General features: G+C 40.6%; 1 protein-coding gene and 1 non-coding gene across 7 annotated transcripts in view; one reads left to right on the top strand and one right to left on the bottom strand.

The window, feature by feature from the left end:
• The window catches only part of CPEB3 (cytoplasmic polyadenylation element binding protein 3), a 164,519-nt gene that overhangs the window by 26,594 nt on the left and 122,198 nt on the right, over positions 1 to 15,727 (bottom strand). For all 6 annotated transcript variants that reach the window (XM_032491321.1, XM_032491323.1, XM_032491322.1 and 3 more), the window contains one exon: positions 6,907 to 7,021. In XM_032491321.1, coding sequence (XP_032347212.1) covers positions 6,907 to 7,021 — 115 coding nt within the window. The remainder of the gene's footprint in view (positions 1 to 6,906; positions 7,022 to 15,727) is intronic.
• Positions 15,022 to 15,093, top strand: TRNAA-CGC. Its single transcript has one exon. It is a non-coding gene; the product is annotated as a tRNA-Ala (tRNA).

Genomic DNA, 15,727 nt, shown 5'->3' with positions numbered 1-15,727 from the left:
GATTTTGCTGGCAGTTAAGGACTATTGATAGGAAGCCGAAACCCTTGCTCATGCTTTTATGAAAACTATAAATAAATAATTTCTGTGAACAAGCTCATACAGCCATTTTCTTGGCACCCAAAAGTCTGCAGACATTTGAGTCAATGAAGTCACTCACGTAAGAGCAGTTTGTTGAGAAGCTAGAAGAAACCAAGGTGACTAAAGAAAGAGTTTTGGCGGGGAAGAGTATGACGATTTCCCATCTCTCTACCTTAATCTGTATTTTAACTGCAAAAGGTCTAACAGAGTGATGACCTTTGGAAAAAAGGAAATAATGGCCAAGCTGCTGTTTCCTCAGTCAGCCAGTCTTCACTAAAAGCATACTTCCGGCAGGCTAAACTCACGCTGGGTTCAAGCACCAGAAGGATGTTATTTAAGTGTTAAACAGACTTTCTAATTATTGAGAAAAGTAACCAGTTGGTAAAAATAGCATTTTTTTTTTTAAAAAAAGACTAAATTAATTCATCTACTACACTGGTAATTAACAAACACCGAGCAAGATTTCCTCAAGTCCTACAAATTTCCAATCTGAAAATATTTTTTTTATATGGAAGATACAAATTCACCTACTGATACCAGAAATATCCAACTACTTGTGGAAACTAGGTTTTTAAAGGATTCTTTAGAGTGGGTATTATCAGTTAACACAGGAGAGTCCCATACAAAATCCCTTCCTCCGATGAGGGCAAACCTGAGCCAAGAAAAGGACTACCATTTTGACTACTTGGGAGGAAGAGAGAAAAACAGAAGAAAAGCAGTAAGGATCTGGCAGAAGTCAACTAAAACCTTCAAGAGTCTGTAACCATCTTGTGACCTCAACCCTGCTCATGAAATATGAGTCCATGATCAAGCATGTGCCTTATCTGGAAAATGTAGCCAAACTACCTACGAAACCTATGACAGTGAATCCTCATTCTAAACCATCCTCCGTAGAGGACAAGGACAGTGGAGCTCCCAGGTGCTCATTCTTAACATTTAACCTGAGGAAGATGAGGCAACCGGAGCTGGGCACACAGGTGGAGGCTGAAATTCAGACAGATGAAGGTGACAGCAGACACAGACAGAGTTGGTGAGGAAGTCAGGAGTCTCCAAATCACTTTTTTTTTTTCCTCTTCCTAATCAGACAGTGTAGTGACCAGGCCTGTCTGGTCACCACGGGGGTACAAAACTAGGAGTTCAGGTGGCTATAGCCAAGGGCATTCTGTACTTTGGATAAGATGATCTATGCTCCTGAGATACCTCGAGTCATCTCATGAACAACTGTTCCATGGTAACAGTACACTACTATGAGTCTAACCCAAACACTGGCTCTTATGATCTTCACGGTGTCCCAGACTAGAGAGGGAAATGGGAATACTCCAGCTGTAGTAGACACAGCATTTCTATGAATTCCTCTGAATTGCTGTGACTATGCCTCTAACGTTGAATCTGAACCCCAACGTATGGTCCCTTGGATTTGCTCCTAATTCTTCACAGAAATCTGAAAGGGACATCAGCTCATGAAAAGGAAATCATGATGACTCCCCATCCCTGCCCCACCCCAGGGTCCTGTTTCTATCACTGAACTAGATTTCAAAGCTAGTCTAAGGTAATGTATAAGTCTGACATACTGTGAGAGCCAAATGGGGTGGAGCAGGAATGAGGATTCCAAACTGTGAATCCAAAAGCTACACTTCTCCTTTTGGAAATAATAAAGCAGACAGGAAAGAGGTATAAGGCACCTCAGGATGACGAAGAGGTCCGGACTTCTGAAAGAAAGGAAACTTTATCTTGAAGGTGGATAACTAGGTTTATAACTGCTGAGTTGGTTCACACATCTTTGGTGGAGGAAATGTGCTCAGAACCTTCCACTCTGAATGAGACGTTGCTAAGAATATTTTCAAATAAATGGTACAAGCAACCAACTAAGTCAGAGAGCTAAGAGTGTTTAACTTGACTGAATCGTACTGGTCCCAGGTTGATCATTATTACTGTGACTGAGAGATCATCTCAGATCTCAGCTCAATAAAGCAGCTTCCTTCTAGGCAAAGAGCCCCAAACTTGAAATATGGAGATCTGAGTTTGAATCTTGGCATTTTCACTCGTGCAACCTTGACTAATCACCCCCTTTGAATTCTGCTTCCTTATGTATACGATAAAAAGTCAACCCCTTACAACCTCAGAGGGTTATCATGAGGATTAAACATGTAGAGAGCTCTGAGCACTCTGCTGGGCACAGACTGGTGCTCAAATGTTCAGTTTCGTCCAGGGGTTGTTTTTCCCTCTACTCGTAAATCTTTGCTTAACATTAACTTGGCCTGGTTCCTGCTCCAGAAGCACCAATTCATCCCAGTCTGGCTTTGGCTGTATGCTAGTATTACTCAACCTGCTACTGACAGGGCAAACTTTGGCACTGCTTGTGAGTGAGGGTTTGCTTTGCTGGAGGAGGGAGTACATGAACCTGACCAACATTAAAAAAAATCCTTAGCCCTAAGGGCGACGCAGTTAATCAAGTCAGTATGCCGAATTTGGAGTTTATCTGAGAAAACTCATACTGAACTTGGGATGTGGTGAAAGAAAAGCCTCTAGTGCTGAGAAACTTGACATGTGGCTTCTGCTTGCTACCACTTCACTGAACAAAAAAGGATATGGCTACAATACTCTTGTTCCCAAAATCACAAATCAGGATGTGATTCCTAATACATGTGAACCGCCAGTGTTTGCACAGAATATCTGAAATAAATGCTCTCAGAAAAATTCAGCAAGTATGTTCTCTAGATTTATGCCATACATCACTGAATATTTACCTCAGAAAAATTTTTTCCTTCCATAGAAAAGCCATCTTCACAATAGTCAAAGGAGGGAAAAAAGGTGGAGAAGGAAACTTCAGGATCCACCACAGAATATCAGAAAGGGAGAAAAAGACAGGAAAGAATCATCAGAGCGATGGTTAGGAAGGACGGGAGACCCAAAGATGATGGGCACAAGGTAGGCTCCAAGGACTCAAGACTGATCTGTTCTGCAGGACCCGGCCAGATAAGCTGTCAGGAGGCAGTCGGGATTGGGAGCACCAGCTCACATGCCACTAATGAGAAAGGAGGACTGAGGGTTTTTCAAGCCTGGTCGAAGTTGGAAGTGGATGGGTCCCAAAGCTTGATCACTACGGCAGCCCTCAAGTGAGATGTCTAAGCCAAGAAGCTGGAGTCAGAGAATACTCATGTTTACAAAGTGGGGGAGAGTACAGGGAGCAGACCCTTCATTTTCCACTTTTTCCTGGGGGTCTCCTCGTAACTCCCAAGCTTGGTACTTAAATTTGCTCTCAGAGCAAAGAGATGCATCCTGGAGACGTTCTGATGCCATAGGGATACACAACAGGGCTATTTCCACATTGGGATTTAGGCAGACACGTTGCTTACATCATGTGAAAGAAGAGTGGCAACACGCTGTTGGATGTCCAGGCGGTGTCAAGGGAGTACCAGACAGACCACTCCTTTCCCTGCACGGACTCTCTGAAGAGCATGTACTCTTAAGCCACTTGGTGGCATGGTGAGTCTACCTACAGCCTTTCCTAGCAGGGGGGTGGGAAGGGGGGGAAGTCGAAGGAAAACAAGACCTCAGAAACACCAGGAGACTTCAGGCAAACCATCCTTGGCTTGTCACCGTCATGGATGGGAATGATGGAAGGGAGAGACCAGAGATGGTAGGAATGTATCGTATTTGACCTAGAGAAGGTCAAACAATCAGGCAATTCAACTGTGGGTAAACCCATCTAGGTTTCCCAGTGATATTTTCCCATTTTCAGGTTAATTTTTCTAGGCCTCTGATGTTTCTCCAACATGAATTTTTAACAGGCAGGCTTGTCAAAGGATCAGAAGGAGCAATCTAAACTCAGGCAATACTGCTTTAAACAGGTTGTCTTGTTTCTTTAGAAGTGTTTGTGTATTTCTATTTGGTGGAATAGACTATGTTTAGAATAATTTATTAGTGATAATAGTCCCTGTCTTACAATGGGAAAATATTAAAGATAAAAAGCTTTACAAGATGCAAAGAAACAATTGTTGAGTGATAACATTTTAGTCATTATAACATATTAAAGGACCACTTTTGGCCCAGGATAAGGTGAAAATCAATCTGGAGACATAAAACTCTCACCTGTTGAGTACCATCACTGGTATCTAGTCTAGGATCACCTTGTATATAGTGCCATAAATAGTTTTAAGACCTTTCAGAATTCCATAACCACAATACCCCCCAGAAATAATAAAAAATTCCCTGAAGTATTTAAAAACCAAACTTGAGAATCATTACGTTAAGGAGTATAATTTAGCATCCAATTAATTCTGAGTTAGTATTCTATTCATAGATTTCTCTGTTTCTTCTGTTCTGAAATCTCTGACTCTGTGGATGACGACCTATTCAACACGATAGTGGGATGTTCATTCAGTTTGGCATGATGTGTACTTTCTCAGTGCCAGTAACACAGTGGATGCTCAATAAATGTTTATTGCTCAAGTGAACTGCTCTGTATTCAATTTAAGATTGTCTAGCAAAATCAAAATGAGTTACATTGAAAAGAGCCTTCTATTCCAAGACACACACCAGTCCACAAAGCTCAGTGTGTTCCAAAGAAATCCAATTCTATGCACACAGATAAAAGCTGCAGATGTTAACTTTTCGTCCAGAGTATGTGGCCTCCAATCTGGAAGTCTTGGATAAATAGTAAAATTCTAAGATGCTAATATAGATTGTTCAGCCTTCCAGAGACTAGCTATACTTATGGGAGGTGTTGGCATGGAGGAAAATTTCCATTGGACCAAGTGTCTGTAGATTACTATCCAATAATAGCAAAAACAAAATTTTAAAACAAAAAATTTTAGCTTACCTTAAAAAAAAAGAACTTTGAAAGTTATAAAAGGCATACTATCTAGGCAGGAGACACAAAATCCCGTTTCTGCCTAGATAAATAAATATAATTTCTTGTTTAACTCTAGAAACTTGCAGCATTTTATAAATACAAAATGTTAGAGAAAGAATATAATTTAGTATCTTGGATTTCCTGTCCTGGCGAGTGTCAGTGTGACCATAGAACAGTGTGAAAAACAGATCATCCTAAGATTTAAAGAGAGAAAATGATATAGAGGCCCATACCTATCCTTTCAAATCATTTAAATGGAAAGAATAAAGGGTAAGTAATAAAAAAGGGAATTTAGTTTATAAACTACTGTGTCTGTGACTTAAAAATAGACATAGAGGTTAAAGCCAGTTCTCTCATTTCTATAACTGTGGGATCTTTTCTTTCAGAAAATTTTTTTTCGGATTCCCATCTAACAAAAATGGAGAGGGGCTAAAATATTAAAACTAATTTGTGCTTGCATTTAGCTGCAAAAAAGAACAGCTAGAATACTACCAATAAATGTCCATTTTTGTAGAATACATGTGCAGTTAAAAGGCTATCAAAGGGCAGTTTTCTCCCTTTCTACTACTAAACACACACCAGTTAGAAAAAGTCAGTAATATTCCAGAGCGCGCCCCTACCCTTTTTTTTTTTTTTTTTTTTTAAAGCACAAGCTGTTCAGAAACAAAGGGCTGCATAGGCGCTCATCTCATAATGCTGTTCACGTCTGAGTTAGCCCTTCCGAGACTTTATTCTCTGACAGCAGATAAAGGGGAGGCATCTCTGCTGCTCTGCTTTCTTTCTTTGGGCACAGTTTCCATTGGAATGAGAACAAGACCCAAAGATATTTGGCTTTCTGAAATACCATACAATTATAAACTCCACAGTCATTATATGTTTTAAAGTCCTTCAAAAAGGAATTTTGAATATATCTTTATACAGAGCTAAAGTTATCTTCTAGGAGTAGATTGGAGTTGACATTTGAAGAAATATGTTAGAAATGTTAAGGAGCATTCAGAATTAAGAAGTCACCGAAGTCATACAGCCAAACCACTGTAAGTACATTTTATAATTCTGTTTCACAACTTGATTTTAATGATCTCTGCTTTTTCTTTTAAGTTAGAACTAAGTCTGCTTGCTTACATCTAATGCAGACATAACACTGCACTTTTGCAACTACAGTGGCAATGATTACATTGTTTTTCATCTTTAAAAACTAACTTTTTATCAATTATTTTAAGCACTTTAAAAAGTGTGCTGTTACAAGTAATTTTATTATATTCCATGGGCAATAACACTGACCCACAACTAATTAGATTTATGTTTTGGATTTACATTTTGAAGTCATCAACGCAACATCACTTCAAATGCCCCAGTCAACTCTGATTCTGCCTAATCCCTGCAGGCACAATTATATAACCACTGGAAAGGAACTTAAAAAAACAAACAAACAAACAAAAAACAGGGAAGCTTTTTAAAAGTCAAAATAAAGATGCTCAAATACACTTTTCAAAGAAAATATAGGAACCTGTTTCAGCTGGGAAGAGTTCAGTTTGATTCCCAGTGACACAATTTCCAGCAGTGGTTTGGTTCGTCACCGAGTGGGCACACGGCTGCACTGGATAGATTTCTGATAGCGTGATTTCTTTTTCTGTCACATATAACAGTGCTAACTGGCATAAGAATGCACACTGCCAAATGTATTTTTATTATTTTTTTTAAAATGTGGTTGAATAGGGAAGCACTAATTAGAATTCATCCTTCTAAAACAACAGTTTAATGAAATTCACTCTTGCACCATAAGAAAACAGAGCATCGTAGGAGAAAACATTTAATCCTGGGTCAGCTCAGCGAAACTGACATGACAGCCTTCTTTTTTGGAGCCTGTGTATACCCGACTGGAAACCGAGAAAGACTAAATGCATTGGGGATTTTGTTGTTGTTGGTTTTGTTGCTGTTGGTTTTGTTGTTTTGGTGTTACTATTTCCACTCACCAGCTCGAAGGGGTCGTGGAACTCCCCCAACAAAGATAGTTTTTCTGGGGTCCAAAGGCTGAGAACCATCCATTACAAAGTCACTGTCACTTAGGTTCCATGGTCGAATTTGCACCTGAAAAAAAGTTGTTTACTTGGTCCTTACTTCATTTCCATCAACCCCACATGAGAATAAGGTGACTAAAGACAAACCCACTGATCTGTGCATTTTACAACATACACAACCCAAACAAAATCCAGTTGTTAGTTAATGTAATCTGCATTAAGTGCCTTTCAGTAGAATTCTTGGGGAATCTACTTATGGGTATTATACTTGACACTCTATACATATACCATGAAACCTTCAGAAACTACCTGTGGTTTAAAAAAGGGCAGTCTTTGAGAGACAGAGTCTTGGGTTTTGAATCTGATCCATTTTAACACATGATAGACTGTTTATAACCTGTCACAGCATAGCTCTTAGTTTTTAAAAAAACTCACCCAAAGAGGCAACAGGAACATGTAGGAATATTTTCTAAAAATTATCTAAACGTCTGGCTTTTAAATTATCACCCGCTAAAATGGAAACATTTCTCTTTCAGCAACAAGATTTAACACAGTTTAACACTCATCAAGTTAGAACGTGACTACCTGCAGTATCAAATACTGAAGGACACAGAGTTATCTACTTTTGATTTATCTGATTTTCCTAAACAAGTCTGGTTAAATAAAGGTCAGCCTAGAAACAGAAGTAAATTTTTGAGGAGTAGGAAAAGAAATGTCTATGACGTGTTTCTTACTATTTGGTAATACCTCTTCACTGGGACAATGACTTCCTGCCCATAGTTTACACTATCATGAGAAGCATAACCTTGAAACATATTGCTTTCAATTCATAACTGAATCATCAAAGAACAGCTTAAAACAAAACCACCAAAAATCCCTCCCATACCGAAAGGCGAGTTTCAGCACTGCCTGAAAACCAGTCAGTCGCTCAGCAGACCATGTGCTCTGTGAAGTGGGTCTGTCCTTGAGGAACATGCGTCTCCTTTTCCCTCATAGATTCAGACAGGGAACAAAGCAGCTGAATTTTCATTTCCTTAGTATCAACAAAATTCTTCATTTTCCGCACTGCTCAACCATCAACACTTAACGCAAGGAAACACGTGATAATTTCTCATGTGGTGTGGCTTATATCCAGGGGTAGTCCCGTTTGAAAGGTAGTAAATCTACCAATTTCAGAACACCTTGAATCAACTCTAAAACCGGCATTGCCCCATTAGAAACAAGCTACACATTCCTTATAATTTTTACAGAATCCCTCACCCCACCAAACCACCCCAACTTTTGGGGTTTTTATGACCCATTTGCCTTCACCAGTTAGCCAGAAGCTTTCTGGCCACCAGTCAGCCAGAAGCCATAAAATCTCCACTTCTTCCAGAGATGCTGAAACCTTGGACCTGTTTGCAATTCTGTTAACATTCAGGCATTTGCTCCACCTTTATTGCATTGGGGAAAAAAAAAAAAGTCCAGTTCTTTCCTTGTAAAATTTGGTCTGTTTGACTAAATGATCATTCTCTTGACATTTACCACAAAGGCAGATTTGCTAATACCATAAAACACCACTTTTAAATGACTTCATGAGGGCCCATTATTAATTTTTAATTAAAAACACAATTTCCTGACGCTGTAAGAAAAAGGATTCTAATGTCACCAAAAATAAATTAAAAAAAATAAACAAATAAATAAAAGTAGGGCATATCTTTTTCTATACAGAGCCCTCTCTTCTTCTAGTCTCGTCTCTAATAAAGCAGTTAAGGCAGCTTCAGGACCTGGTAAGGTAATTCTATTCACCTTATGATACTTGAGTTTGAGCATGTGGCTCACAAATGAAAAAAATTCCTGTGTAGTATCCATAGTGTTCTGCTTTCATTTATTCAGAAGTAGAGAAAATGCGGGTTCTATAATAGCTGGAGGTTACTGCTGCTCAAAAGAACTCTGCAGAAGATGTCAAACCTTCCTGCTGAGAGCTTTCCTCACTGCCTCTTCTTCCCTCCGACCCACCCCCCCACTTCATTACATCATACACAACCCATTCCCTTACCCTATTCTTAGTAAAAACACAGGAAGAGGACTTGGGAGACAGTAATGATTAACCCTATTCACAAAACCCACATTTCCCAGCTGCCATCACAAAACAGCTTCTCAGAGGCTCACACCACTGCAGAATCAGAGAAATGTCAACACGGGCCAATACCGGCACACTCTACACGCTAAGCAGAAAGCAGTACTGTGGGGCTGTTTGTGCTGAGAAGTTCCACTCACACTTTGGTTTCTCTCAGACATACAAGCCCATTCACACACAGGGCATGTTCTCCATCTTCTGAGGTTTATTCTCAGATCTCAGGGCCTAATATCCACGTTCTATCTTTCTGATTTACTCCATGAATATACTCTCTGGTCTTGGTATATATATCAGGGGAGCAAATACACGTTTCTCTACTTTTTTTAATCCCATACTTATAAGCTGAGTCAAATATTTTGTAGAGAAGGGTAGAATATAAGTAAAACAACTGGTCTTTTTCATAGACATAGAATACAAACTTGTGGTTGCCAGGGGGACGGAGGGTTGGAAGGGACTGGGATTTCAAAATGTAGAACAGATAAACAAGATTGTACTGTGTAGCACAGGGAAATATATACAGGATCTTGTGGTGGCTCACAGCGAAAGAGAATGTGACAATGAATATATGTATGTTCATGTATAACTGAAAAATTGTGCTCTATACTGGAATTTGACACATTGTAAAATGACTATAACTCAATTAAAAAATGAAAAATAAATAAATAAATAAAAAACAAACAAAAAAAACCTGGTCTTTTAATTATCTTTATTTCTTTAATAATTATTTTTGAGAAAGTATGACATTAGATCTCTGCCCTAATTCAACATAAATTGCCTCTGGCAAAACAACTTTTACATATAGAGGGATCACTGTGTGTGTGTGTTTTCCGTGTGTGAAATAACTCTTCCCTTATGCTGTCAAATAGGCTATACCCTGGGCAGTAAAAGCCTCAGCATCCTAAGAACAGGTATAAGGACGTCACCAGAAATGATGACCATTACCTTAAACGAGCCTGACATGGCTCCAACACCCCTTCCTGAAGAAACCTGACCACACTTGCTTACAAAGGCGGCTCTAGGAAGAGGCTGTCTGGGAGGCGACACCCACGAGCCCTTTGGCCAGGATATGTCCTCACACCAGTGTTTATTCAAAACCAAATGTCTGTAGGGCTGGACAGGCAGCATCAATGGGTCAAGCCTTTGGACAGGACAGTGGTTAGCAGGCTGGTGGGGACACAGCGGAGTAAACCCCTCCTTTTAAAGGAGGCACTTGCAGCTCCAGCTGAGTAGTTATCGTTTGCCAACGTGTTGTCAGAATTTTTCATTTCTCAAAGGCCGCTAGAAATTCATGTTTTTATGTGAAATATCAAGATTTTTTGATGTTGGGAACTAACTCAAATGTTAAAGTCATTTGTACAGGCTAAACAGAATTATATGCAGGCCACATCTATTCTGTGGACCCCAGTCTATGATCTCTGGCTCGAAAGGTTTAGTTATCACACAGCTCACAATGGAATGTTTTGTTCTATAAAAACACTTACGAGAGAAAATACAAAAATGGGGGGTTTGGGGGCGTGGGTTGGGGGAATGTTAATTAAATTTACTTATTTATTTATTTTTAGAGAAAGTACTGGGGATTGAACCCAGGACCTGGTGCATGCTAAGCACTTGAGCTACCCCCACCCCTCGCCCCACCCCACCTGCCCCTCCCCGCCTCGCTAAAAAACGGCTTTTCTTTAGTTTCTTTTGTAACCATGTATTTCTATGGAAGTTCTGGTGAGGATCATAAACCTACCTTTGGCTGAATTATTTACCTTCTAAATTCTTATCTCCTGATTATTAATCAGCTTTGTAGAACTGCTTATCTCCAAAGACAAAATCTTTTTAAGGACAAAGGGAAAAATCAAACATAAGCTTGGTGGTAAAAAAAAATACCAATTTGTATCATATAGTCTCCTCAGATAGCCTTCAAGAAATCTCAAAGACTATAACATTAATATATAATAGCAACAGTTAGTCCTGAAAGCATTAATTTTTCTTTTCAAAGTTTCCCAAAGGATGTTCTGTGAAGTGCAGGTCCCTATGGCTGTTCTGCCAGAGAAGCAGTGTTTGGGAGAAGTTATAAACTACCCCTTCCTTCTTGGAATTTCATGGCACCCATTGGTGTATATTAATTGAAGGCTCTAAGAAGTTCCACGGAAAGGAACCTGTTCAAATGTTGTTTAACACAGCATTTCCAAAATTATTTCCACTGAACCTATTTTCTGCATTAACACCCATCAATAGCCACACTTTGGATAATACTGTCCTATTAGATCTTACTCTTAACGTATCAAAATACAGCATAAGGTTGAACTAACTGAATAAAATGTTGTAGAAACTTCCTCTCCCTCACTTATTTCCTGCTCTTGCTCTAAAAGAGTTAACTAAAGCTTCATCTTAGTTAAAACTGGAAGTCATTAATGGGGGATAAGGTTAGATCAAGTGCTAGGGAAAAATATTAAGAAATGCAATATAGGTCACTCATTTGGACAGGATGCTCTAAAATAACATCATTTCCTAAAAGAACATTTCACTGAAAATTTGCAAAAGCCTCTAAGTTAAAATTAAATAGAAAATGCATTTTTATTATATCTTTAATAACCCGATAAGAGAAATACAGTTTTAGTAAAACTGTTTTAAACACAAACCTTAGGGCTTCAAGTTTCTGAACATGACCAAGTCTCCATATAGCTTTAGAATTCTCTCAGTTTAGACAACTGTTTAGACTGTTGACATTCATCTACCGATAACTAGTGTTATCTTGAGCTCATTTTGAACATCTCACCCTGTATTTCATCCTTGTCTGGTCCTCTCTTTTTACAGACATCCATCCCATGAGCATTCCACTGCACAGTGCCTGCCTTTTCAAAATCTGTCTCAAGGCAGCTCCAAAAAGCAACCAAACTGTTGAGAGACAACAGTGCAATCTGGTGGCCAGTTCAGGAAATTGCCTGACCAAATCCCCTTCCCTGCCATTTGTTCTCTTTTCTACAAGTTATCCATAAAGCACATGGCTCAGCAAACCCCCAACCCTGCCCCATTTCGTTTTTCCTCTTTTCAATACCCTTCAAACTCCTACTCAAGTTCCTCAGGAAAAAGTCTCCATTTTTCTCTCCCTAAACCAACAATCCTTTCAATCGACATGAATTGGAAAAACAATACTGCAGAACCATCAGGACTGCTCTCTCCAATTAGCAGCAGCGTCCCGGCTCTTCTGACAGCCAGGATGAGTCAGCTAAACCTAGGTCCGCTGACATACAGCTGCAACGGCTCGGCTGTAGTGGTAATGAACTCAGACCCACCCCGGTTGTCAGCAATTCTATTTTAAGCATCACAGACCTCACAGAATGACTGGAGTGCCCCACAGTATTACAAACAAACCAGTTTGTGGTTTATGAGGCATCTTCATCTCTTCCATGGTGTAAGGGGTTGTTTTATTATTATTAACCACCAAAACTAACAACCATAACAGCAATAATTGTGATTTGGACTCTTCAAAGTACATTCATATTTGGTATCTCACTTCAACCTAATTTTTACCGCATAGCTCCCTACAAACAGCTCATCCAACTTCGAGGAGTTTAGGTGCTACCTATTCTCAAATGCTGCCCTCCACCCAGTGAGAAAAAGGAGATACCCTCCCTGTATCTTCTGGGGGAAGTGGACAGAAAGGAACCTAACAGATGCTCAGAGTCATTGGCCTTGGTAAGACTTCTGCACCCTGGGCAGCCTGGGGCCTCCAGGCAGAACTCCACTGAGACTCAAAGCAAAAAGCTCTTAACTCACACTCACACTGTTCCTCCTGATCCTCAGATACTTGTAGATCACAGGTCTGAGAGAACCTCAATAAACAGAGAGGACTCCTCCCAGACAGGGAGCCAAAAGTGACCCTGGGGATGCTCCAGGCCCACCATCAGCATCCAGGAATAGTCCAGGTACAAAAAGGAAACTGGTGCCAATGCACCAAGCTGCACAGCTTGCCTGATGCATGGAAACCACAGGCTTACAGACCCACTGGGACCTTCAGTTACTGTTGAACAATTCAAGCAGCACTCTGTGTGCTGTTTCATAAGGGCACCCAGTACAAAACATAGAGCATGTATAAACTGTGCCCAGAAAATGGTGATGTCCATCCTTCCTCTATGCTTGATAAAATAAAGCCATTATCAATTAGATGCTATGATTAATGCCTGTGTACAGTGTGTGTAAGATTCAAGGAGACACCTTCACTCTAAAGGCTCTCCAGACTCCCTCAGGAACATCTGACCACTCAGCCTTCTGAGCCACCCCCCACCTTAACTACTCCCTGTAATACTTCCACCAGACCACCTCCGACTTCTTACTCCACGTACTGTTCACAGGTCTATTTCCCTCCATCGGACTCTTGGGGCCTCCGAGGCTGCGACCATTTCTCTGTGTGGGTCCCCACTGCCCCGCACAGTGCCAGCCCTCAGTGAGTGCTCTGTGCTCATCCGCGTTCTGGTGAACTAATGGAGGTTCTCCTGAGGGCAGACAGCGGCGCTGTAAGAAGATGCCCAGCAGCTGGCCCTCTACAGCTCCCAGATCACTCTCCTCACTCCACTGACAGCTGCCTTCCAGAGGTACGGAAGTACAGTGTGTCTGCTCACAGTCAGCGCCCCAGGGTGTGGGCCTCCTCAGTGCCAAGTTCTGATGTCACCAGGTGACCTCCTCGGTGATCAGAATTGCCTAGGGTCATCATCACTGCTGATGTTCCTGCAACACTTGGAAAGTGTAAGCGTAACAGATTTCCTTTTGAAAGAAGGAAGCACCTTGGAGCACCTACGCTGCACCACTGTGCTAGGCATTACACACACTGTCATGTTTACCCTCGCCATGACCGCTATGCTCTAAAAATTATCCCTACTTTAAAGATAAGGAAACTAAGGCTCAGAAGAGTGACGTCAACTCAGGACTGAAACCCTGGTTTATCTGACCCAAAGTGTCTGTGTACTCTTCCCACTGCAATGACCTGTGTGCCTGCAAGGCTCTCTGTCATCCAGGCTACTGGCCACCAGCTCTGCTTCCCGATAGTCTCCTGGAAAAGTCAAAATGCATTTTCACTTGTGAGCGATTAGCCTCTGTCTTCTCTCCAAACTCATCTGGCCCATTTCCAGCGCATTAAGAAATGACCCACAGATTCTTCTTAAAGCTATAACAAAACTAGCGGTTAGAAAAGCTCAAGAAAATGATTTGGCAATGAAACTGGCACTCAGTACAGCCACCTCAACTTCCAGGTTCATAGCCTCAGGCACTCATGCTCTGCAGCCAGACAATTCTGTCCAATGTCTACATAAATGTGTATTTTCAGCTCCATGGTGCCAGGACAAGGATGTTGTCACTGGCATGCTGATCACTAAAACTCCTGAGAGGAATGTACACAGAAAAGTTCAAATGACCTAAGTTTTTCCTGGAAAGAAGCCTATTCTTTGAGTGAGCTTCATGGAATATGAATTCCACCAAAATCTTCTCAAGTATTATCCCCAAAGAAGTAATATGATGTGCTGGATTAAACAGTATTACACAAATCTATCTATCGCAAGACTCCTCAGAAACCTTAATACACCAACGCTTCCCAAATGTTTTTGGCTATGGAATCTTTAATTAGAGGAGAAATTGGATATAAAGTGCATTAAGTAAGTGCTCAGTAAGTGACATCTATTATTATCATAAGCAAACCTCTATCAACCATCCTCTCAAGAGACCGGTGTTTGATGAGACACATGTTCTTTAGAACACACTTTGGAAAACATTGACTATGATTCCTCAGGGGATGGTATTGGCTGTTTTGTCCACTGGATACCATTTTGTATGCTGAAACCTTTCAGACCTCCCTGGAAAGGAATCACAGCTTCCAAAGACTCAAACGCTGAGAAACTCTGGACCCATTCGCAAATTCAGAGACTCAGCAGGAAAAAAATAGGACTTATTATGAATAGGAGGTACTGCCGGAGGGTATAGCTCAGTGGTAGGGTGGGTGCTTCGCATGCACAAGGTCCTGGGTTCAATCCCCAGAACCTCCATTAAAAATAATTAAGTAAATAAATCTAATTACCTCCCCTCTAGGAAAAAAAAAAAAAGAAACTAATGAATAGGAGGTTCTCTCTCGTTTTAGAGGAGGAATTCCTTCTTTGGAGAAATTCCTATGATGGAAGGTGCCCAAACCATGAATTTAGACTGAGGATTCAAGGAACAAATAAATCAAGATCAGAAGTGCTAAAGCTTTCCAAGGTGGGACATGACACAAAACCGGATCTAACTGAGCCAGGATAAAATTATATTTACTGTCTTAGGAGGCAGTAGGTGGAGAATGAAAGTTTGAGGACATATATCACAAACCCAAGGGCTGAAACCATCAATCAAGACTGCCGTATAAGCCCCTACCTATTTCTCCCAGTTTAATTTCCCTCTATTCCCTTTCTCACATTCATGTTTCATTTAACCAACCAACCTAAGTGTTCATTCATACCACACCATTTCTCATTTCTGTGTTCTTACTGTTACCTTTCTCCAAAATGTCTATTCCCCCACACCTCCACACTTCTTTTGGCCAATCTCCAAACCCTCTCCAACCTTGAAGGCCTTGTTCAAACATCACTTCATCCAAGCAGCTTTCTTTCATCACTCCAAGTGCATATAAACTGTTTAAAGTACTTA

The sequence above is a fragment of the Camelus ferus genome, chromosome 11, assembly GCF_009834535.1.
Source record: "Camelus ferus isolate YT-003-E chromosome 11, BCGSAC_Cfer_1.0, whole genome shotgun sequence".
In the NCBI taxonomy this organism is placed as follows: Eukaryota; Metazoa; Chordata; class Mammalia; order Artiodactyla; family Camelidae; genus Camelus; species Camelus ferus.
Note: the sequence above shows the minus strand (reverse complement) of the source record. Positions and strands in the feature narration are given on the sequence as shown.